The sequence below is a fragment of the Hermetia illucens genome, chromosome 5, assembly GCF_905115235.1.
Source record: "Hermetia illucens chromosome 5, iHerIll2.2.curated.20191125, whole genome shotgun sequence".
Taxonomy (NCBI): domain Eukaryota; kingdom Metazoa; phylum Arthropoda; class Insecta; order Diptera; family Stratiomyidae; genus Hermetia; species Hermetia illucens.
In genome coordinates, this window is record NC_051853.1 from 66,751,123 (window position 1) to 66,760,158 (window position 9,036).

General features: G+C 39.9%; 1 protein-coding gene across 2 annotated transcripts; it reads left to right on the forward strand.

Moving 5' to 3' along the window:
• Positions 1–2,811: 2,811 nt before the first annotated feature.
• On the forward strand, positions 2,812–6,767 carry LOC119657654. Of its 2 annotated transcripts, none has more exons than XM_038064677.1 (6): positions 2,812–3,172; positions 4,864–5,107; positions 5,168–5,265; positions 5,326–5,396; positions 5,458–5,834; positions 6,361–6,767. In XM_038064677.1, exons 1-6 carry the CDS (start codon positions 3,050–3,052, stop codon positions 6,603–6,605), a joined length of 1,158 nt encoding a protein of 385 aa, XP_037920605.1. In that variant the 5' UTR covers positions 2,812–3,049; the 3' UTR covers positions 6,606–6,767. The 2 variants fall into 2 exon arrangements, with proteins under 2 accessions (XP_037920605.1, XP_037920606.1); XM_038064678.1 differs by lacking the exon at positions 2,812–3,172 and adding an exon at positions 4,459–4,691.
• Positions 6,768–9,036: the final 2,269 nt, after the last annotated feature.

Below are 9,036 nucleotides of genomic sequence, written 5' to 3' on the forward strand. Positions count from 1 at the left end.
GAATTGATTTAAACACTGATTAAACAGCGATGATGATACGCGAAATGCTGATTTTAAATTGTGCTGACTACACCCGGATAAAACCTATAGCCATGAAAAGAGGTGAAGACGAGTCGATCCTGTTACCGCACGGGGCAGAAGCTAGCTGAAAGTAGAGTTCTAATTCCGTCGTTTCCATATATATATAATATTTAGGGGCAGGCACTTTCCATGGACTACTCCCATATATAATAGTAGTAAACAGAACATTGGCGTGACACAGCCCCAAATGGATGTTAGTATTGAGATAGTTGCATTCATCTCCGGTGAAAAGCGCTGGTGGGTTTAGACCTGTTAATGCATCAATCGAGGTCAAGCCTGTCATCGCTCACCATAGTTGGCAGAAATAACGCTCCCTAGATATACAAATCGATCAACGCTCTCGGTGTTTCGCCCTATCGATGGGTATTCCAGTGTTAAGACATAAGAAAGGGTATCATTTTGAAAACTGTTGCACCTCGAGAACGCGAATTGCGTGGGTCAGTACCCAGGTTATCTACTGCACATTTTACTGTCAGTGATTTTCAATAAGTTTTGCGGTTCAATAAGAAAAACACAGTTTAATAGCTAACAATACACTTTATTATTCAGTATAGTCTCATCAATACACTAGTTTCAACGAAATTCCAATTTGAGAATTCCATCCCTGAAGGGAGAATCTGGAAGGGCTGCAAAATCATTTGATGAAAAACGCTTTCCACGCATGAATTTTTTTAGGTCTGGAAACTGATGGTGAATACGGGGAGTGCTCGAACAATTCGAACTTAAATTCATGGATTTTAGCCATTGTCAAAATGCTCTTGTGACACGGTGCATTGTCCTGATGAAAAGGATTTTTTTGTTTGAATTTATTGTTTTATTAGTTTGCAAGTAATCCACAAACAAAAGTTTCTTTCGCATCCCAAAAAACTGATGCTAACACTTTCTTGGCCGATTTCTGCACATAAACTCGTTTCGAAACTGAAGAACCAGGTCCACACCCCTGCTTAGCCTCTTGCTTTGCTTCACGATCATGGTGATAGGCCCTAGTCCCATCCAAAGTGATGAATCGACGCATAAATTCCACTTCATCCTTTTGAAAACGCTGTAAATATTGCTGAAAAAGTCACTTTCGAATGTGTTTTGTCTCCATTGTAAGCGAATGCGACATCCATTGTGCAGACAGCTTTCTGAAACCCAATACTTGAGTCAAAATATTGCTTACACTGCCCAATAAGATGCCTAGGGCTTCTACTAAATCTCTGTCAGTCACTTGACGATTTTTCAATACGATATCCTGTATTTTTCTACAATTTCTAGTGCTGTTGCTGTTTTTGGACGTCCTTGACGTGGATTGTCTTCAAGGCTTGTACATTTAAATTCAGCAACCCATCTTTCTACTGTACTAATTGAAGGCGATGAGTCCTTATACACTTTCAACATTCGTTCATAAATTTCCTTTGCTTTTAAACCTTCCAAAAATAAAAGTTCAATCAATGCACGATACTTGATTATAAAAATACTGTGAGACTTCCATACTAAATGGCTTATAAATAAAGAATGAATTGACAGATTAAAATGAAACTTCACATACGTTCATATGAAGAGTGTAACAAATAACACAAAAAGCTTAGGCTAGTAGCAAACCTAGTACGTAGTTCGGTAACTACCTTCTACCTTCTTCAGTGGGGTTTACAGTTTTACTCCATATATTATGACTATTGTACATTCCATCTCAATCCTAAAAGGTATATAATTATAATACCCTGACTTCCTTTAAAAAAAGCTAGTTAGAAATTAATTCCAAGAGTGGGAATGAGTGTTTCCCAAATGGGTGTTCAGACGGGCTTCTGAAGTTTTGTGATCCATAAAAAAACCTTTCATAAGTGTTAAGCTTTGTATGCTTAACCTCTTTCAAAATTTTTACCTGGTCCATTGTGTGCCCTTCTTCTTTTATATGCTTTGTTACGGATGATTTGATATGTTGTTCACTCTGGTGTTTGGCTAGTTCTGCCTCCTTTAAATGCTCGCTAATTAGGGCTTGAATCAACCTTTTTGTTTGTCAATGTATACTTTGGGGCAGCCGCTATAAGCCATGCAGTATATCTCCCTATTTTCCTTGTGCAGTTTCCTGTCCTTCTTAGCCGTTAACTGACACTTAACTGTATGTTCCCTACTGGAGCCAACCACTTCGATGTCGTACTTCATCAAACTGAACATCGTCTGAACATCGATTTGGGAAACGCCCATTCCCCGTATAGGTTAGGGTATAAAAAACATATAGATTACAACTTTAAATTTCACTGAAGAAGGTAGCATGTAGCGCTCGAAATACCTATCTGGGTAAATAAACAAAGCCACTGACCTTAAGAAACCAATTTCGTTTCTGATTTCAAAGAATTGAATAAGTATGGTCAGTGTAAGCAAGCCGCCTCTAGTGAATACTACTGCATACACTTAAATTTGGCAATTAATTCTGAATTTTGGCAATTTGGCGGTTGGCAGTTTTTGTCGTTTTGTGTTCCTTGATAGATTGCAGGATGAGTTTAGACAATAGCAGCAAGAAACATACAAATATCCCTTTAATTGTCGTACTCAAGGAAGGGGCCCTTCCTTGGAGCTCCAACGATCATCCTCTTTTTCCACTCAATGGGAAAAATCTCAGAATCTCGACATTTGCGAATAAATAAAAGTGACAACCTGTACGGAGATTGCAGGGGCTACACGAAAAGTTCCGTAGGGAGACCATCAAGACCGGTGGCTTTTGTCGCTTTGAGCACATTGATGGCAAAGATAAGATCGTTTCTGTTTGGAGGACCAGTCCGTATCCTCATGTCATATCATCCGTAAGAGGTGCAACTTTATAGGATGTTACAGGATGAAGAGTCGCGGTGTAAGTCACCTTCCGTCTCTTCAGCTGGTCATCATTGCGGATGAGAAGCCTGCCATTAACGCCCTTCAAATCGATCACCTGCAAATTCTTTCGAGATGGAGTATACGATAGTAAAATCGTTGCTATTTGCGGCAGCCTATGATGCAATTCCTTTGTCACGGCCCAGAATTAGCTGCACTATTTGTATATTTATACGAAAATGGAGCTCTAGTACGTCGTGCTCACCGCCGCACGTGTCAACAAAGCTCTCAATATTTTCGGGTAAGTTGTCTAAAGTTTGTGCCTTTTGCTCAGCAATATGTAGTATTTCCCCTTGCTGGACAGCAGCTGGATTGTGGACACGGCTAGTAGTGAATTTGGGGGACCAACGCTCTGTTCCCGTGTGGGTAGATGCAGTAGGGACACGCAAGTGAAAGTAAGCAATTATTCGCATGTAGGAAGCATATTCGTATACATAAAGCCTGTCCTGAACTGCGTGTAATTGCTCATTGAAAGCATTCTTCTCCACTATATCGGAAATCTCTGGTGGTGTATAGCAGTATACCACTGTGATGCTCCGCAGCCTGGACCGGGATCTTGCATTTAAGATCCTATCAGGAACAGGCTCTCAGCTTAAAAGAACGGGCTTTGCAGTAGTCGGTAGTAGTGGGCCGACAGAGGATTTACGTTTTGTGAAAAAAATTTAAAATCGTTTTACTGCCTGTCTGTCTGACTCACATTTACTTTTCTCAGAAAAGGTTGCGCCTACTGACATGAAATTTGGTACGCATAAAATAATTGTTATTTTTGTTCCGAAATTGATTTGCCATCAGTTGTAAGATAGGGATGTGATGGACCAAAAAGTAAAAGTTTAAAGTGACGCAGGACTCATTTTTGGAAACTATCCAAACAAAAAATCTGAAAAAATTTTGTTAATAATATTGGTAAGTTTAAAGAAAATTGCGCTACTATCATATTAAGAAAGTTGCAATGGGTTGGGGTTGTCTATTAAAGTATTAAATTATAGTGAATATGAAAATGGGATGTTGTATAAGGGAATATTCTGCTCTCACGAGCATCCGATTTCCGACTTGTTTCATACTTTGGAATAATTCACTCTATTTAGAATCCTATACAATTTTTCGGTGGACCATTCAGGTTGGGGCAGGTTCTGGGTTGCGAAGGACCGCTGCCTTACAAAATTTATTTTGGTTGCCTATTGCCTGGTAATTCCATTCTTTGAACACCACAATATTTTAGCGTGACTTGATTTCTTACACGAGGGCTTTCAGCGCACTAGCATTAGAGAAGATTGGGTGGGAGTGTAGACTTCTTGACAGATTTCCGGAAGAGCTGAAATATAGTGCTGTATATCGGCAATGATAGCTCGTAGGTCACGACCGATCGGATCAACTTTAGCTCTTACCAAAATATATTTTTGAGTTTTGTGCGGCTTCGCGGTTAAGTCACTACTATCGCCACTAGAGAATATAGCAGGCATTCGGAAGAGAAGACATTTGTATTTCGCCTCCACTCCTTATATTTCTAGAAATATACTTCACAAAAAATCTAGACTGCTGTGAATGTACTTTCAAAGCGTTTTAATTATTTAAGCTCATAATGTTTGATTGAAGTGCTGTTGAAGTTTTTCGACTTTCCTTTTATTAGTTTGATGCTTTTCATACGTCTTTGGCTCTTTGAATATAATATTGATTGCTGGAGATTTGCATTTAGATGACATCACTTCATTCAAGATCTTTAGTCGATGTCAATTGCGGGAAGTATGAAATTGCGAAGTGAGGTAAAGTAGAAAAGTACTCAACTCTATCGTGTGTTTCACTGATTAATGCGTCGAATTATATTAATCGAAACAACAAACCAATATAATACCTTCATCAGTTTTTGGTCAAAAACTTATTATCCATAAGAATAACTTAGTCGAAGCTTGTTTGTAATGATTTATTTTCTTTCAGACAACCTCTAAATGTAGTGTGTTTTCTTGTCAAAATTCTCTGAAACACACGTATCTGACAAGGCCCAGCGTCACTTACTATCCATTCCCGAAAGAAAAGGACTTGATTAACTCATGGAAGCAGTTTTGCAATAAACCTGATGGCGATTGTGAGGACTCCTTTGTATGTTCGGACCACTTTATGCCTGACGATTTCGTCTATTCTTGCGGAGCTAATCGCAATGTTCGCGTTTTGAAATCAAACGGTAAATTTAAATCTTGTACTGAATTCAGAAAGTGCTTAACACACCAATTTTTATTCGCAGCCGTGCCGTCTGTATATAAGGCTGAATTTAAGCAGGAAGAGGAAGATCCTTTTTCAATGGATGAAGAGAGTGGCATGAGTGGACCAGGGCCTGCTTCAGTAAGTCTTTCTGCACTTTATATGTGTTCACTATTTTTAACTTGGCTACCTATATTCCAGAAAACTCAAATTTGTGCAGTTGATGGTTGTACATCACATGCGCGGCAGCGAGCTGGAATCACATACCACCCGTAAGTTCCTATTTTTTTGTAAGATTAAAAACTGCTGAAACCTTCAAATGAACCCGACTAGGAAGAAAATTATTCTGCAAGATATTCCAATTGAAGGCCGCGAATCCCCAGCTAAAGAGAAGTTTGTTAGCCTTCTTAAAGAACATTCGATTATTTTTGACACTTCAATTGCCGCAAATATACGTTTTCGGAAAGCTCGTGCCTATAAAAGTTTGGCGACAGCTTATAGAAAGAAATTTGGAAAGCATATAACACGTATCCAGCTACGCAGGAAAATTGATGAAATGACTAATTATATTCGGGATAAAGTGGCTAGAAACATAAAATCGCCTGCTGCTCGTCAGATTCGGTACAGAAAGTGGGAAGATGAATTTATAAAGCTCTTACAGTCCAAAAAACTTCTAAATGAAACAGTTGCAAAGGAAGAGGACACTAGTCGTAAGCAATTGAGTTTCAGGTATTTTCGATGCTTATTGACTTGTTCAGTAAAAATTTTGGGAACCACTAGCCTCTTTGCTCAGTGTTGGATGGGCAAATGGTTCCCGAAATACCAGTATATACAATACCACTATCGAAACAAACCGTTAGGTATTAAAAATCAGAAATAGCTGGCAGTTTTGTCTGGAGCAGGGTGTTTGGACCACGGGTTTATGAACAGGATAACCAAATGAAAAAAAAGCAAAAGTCGCTGTCGGTTTAATCGGTTTCGTAAAGTGGGAGGTCCAGTTGCTTGCAACTATTGCAGTCCGTGATTAGATGACTTGGAACTTGAAAAAGACTGACGTCCTCCAACAAAGTAATTGTCGACGCGTATTGTTTTATTGATTTCTTTGCAGTAATTTTTGGGTTGCTATTAGTTTTTCTCGTTGTCCTTTCATACATGTTACAATGGCAAACACGTTATAAGCATCGAAAATCTAACTTGCACCCTTTACTGTTAATACAATCTAAACTCCTCCTGCAGGAGCAATTCTCCCATTCAATCAAAATTTGCCTCGCAATATACTGAAACCATTCCTAGAGCAAAATAATCAAATTCAAGAATTAGCCGCAGAAACCAATGAAACGGAAAAATTAACGAACGAGCAACTTCAACGCTTGTTGAATCTGGAACAACTGAAATTAGTACGATTGCAACAGATGCAGTCTGAAAAAGAAATTGAACGATTAAAGTTAAATTCAATAATCGCTACTACAAGAAAGAAATAATAGAAATTAGATAAGTAGAAAATTTTATTGGAAAAGATAACGTTTTTTATCTGAAGCGCTTATTTATGTACATTTACTCAAAATATTTCTTTTGCTTATGTCTATTTATTTATGTAATATGATCGAAAATATATATATATTTGCAAGTAGTAGACATCAATATATTGAGAATATGTCCGGTATTTTCAAGCTCTCAGTTTCGTTCAAGTGCAGCTTGATTTGAACAACACAATTCAAAGAGAGTTTCCCCCGTAGAGCCAAGAAAGTAAAAAATAAACTTATGAGGACACTTTTTCGAGGAGAGAGTATATCCACTAAATCTGGAATTTCGATTAATAGGTAGTCTGGAATCGGGAAGTTCTCAGGCCACCATTTATCACAATAAGTTATAGCTGTCCGAAGAAACCTGTCTCGCAATTTTCCCACAATGAATCCAACGTCATATAGATCACGATCGTTATACCATTGCTCCCATGCAACATCTTTTGCATTTCCGCGAGGAGACTTTCATTATCTTTGGTATTCAGCCAGCACCCGAAACCATAGAGGGGGATTGGGCGAGCGTCACTATGGTATATTTTGGATTGAATCATTCGTTGATGTGTCGCTCGAAAAGGATGCCAGTTGTGACATGCCACTTTATGCAGATTGTGTTCGTACGTGAACCGTAAGAATCCGAGATACTTAAATCGTTCAGTTGTAGGCCGGTCGTTGCCACTGACAGTGATAGTGCTTTTTTTTATCGACGTCGGTTGTCTAAAGTTCTGTTTTATTATGATTTATTCATCATCATCAACGGCGCAATGACCGGCATCCGGGCTAGGCTTGCCTTAATAAGCAACTCCAGACATCCTGGTTTTGCGCCGAAGTCCACCAATTCGATATCTCTAAAAGCTGTCTGGCGTCTTGACCTACGCCATTTTTTTACCATAGATATTGCCCTTATAGACTTTCCGGGCTGGATTATCCTCATCCATACGGATTAAGTGGCCCGCCCACCGTAACCTATTGAGCCGGATTTTATCCACAACCTGACGGTCATGGTATCGCTCATAGGTTTCGTCGTTATGTACGCTACGGAATCGTCCATCCTTATGTAGGGGGCCAAAAATTCTTCGGAAGATTTTTCTCTCGAATGCGGCCAAGAGTTCGCAATTTTTCTTGCTAAGAACCCAAGTCTTCGAGGAATACATGAGGACTGGCAAGATCATTGTCTTGTACAGTAAGAGCTTTGACCCTATGGTGAGACATTTCGAGCGAAACAGTTTTTGTAACTTGTAACAACCGTGCGCGGATTTAATAATCATAGCTGTTGTCGGTTGTGATTTTCGACCCTAGAGAGGAGAAATTATCAACGGTCTCAAAGTTGTATTCTCCTATCTTTATTGTTCCGTTTGACCAGAGCGGTTTGATGTTGTTGGTTGGTTTTTGGTGCTGACGTTGTCACTATATATTTTGTCTTGCCTTCATTGATGTGCAGCCCAAGATCTCGCCAGAATTGCCGTCTGCTCGATCTGGATGAAGGTAGTTTGTACGTCACGGGTGGTTCTTCCCATGATGTCGATATCGTCAGCATACACCAGTAGTTGGGTGGACTTAAAGAGGATCGTGCACCCTGAATTTACCTCAACATCACGGATTACTTTCTCCAGGAGCATGTTAAAGAGGACGCATGATAGGGCATCTCCTTTTCTTAGACCGTTCTTGATGTCGAATGGTCGTGAGAGTGATCACACTGCTTTTATCTGGCCTCGCACATTGGTCAGGGTTAACCTAGTCAGTCTAATTAATTTCGTCAGGATACCGAATTCTCCCATGGCCGTGTACAGTTTTACCTTGGCTATGCTATCATAAGCGGGCTTAAAATCGATGAAATGATATATATAATATAGTTCAAAAAGCCCACGGACCCTCTTCCCGCCCAACCGGACCGAGGGGCGACCAACCTAAGGATGGGCTGAAGGCAACATCCAAAGGCCCGCATCACAGCGATGATGCGTTTTAACGCAAAGTGTGTGCGACCATGCGAAAATGTATTGCTACATTCCGATTGTCGCAAACACTTCAGCCAATGACGCGGAGGTCCTACACTACAGAGACATGGATCTTATATTGAAGACAGTGCGGATCAAGACTGAAACCCATTAGGTCAGATTGTTACCGGACAGGACTCTTCGGACTATAGCACAGGTTGCAAGGATAACTGCTTTTTGCATCTCCATGTATAGTCCAGCCCTAAGATCGAGCGTTTTCAGCGCTTTATGTAAGTTCTGCGGGACTAATCCCGTCGCTGAAATTATTACTGGGACTACTTGGATCTTTTGTAGTCTCCAAGTCTGCTTCATATCATCTGCCAAGGGGCCGTAGTTCCGGATTTTTTCGTGCTGTTTTTCAACAGGGTTCCGGTCCAACGGTAAGGCTACATCGATTA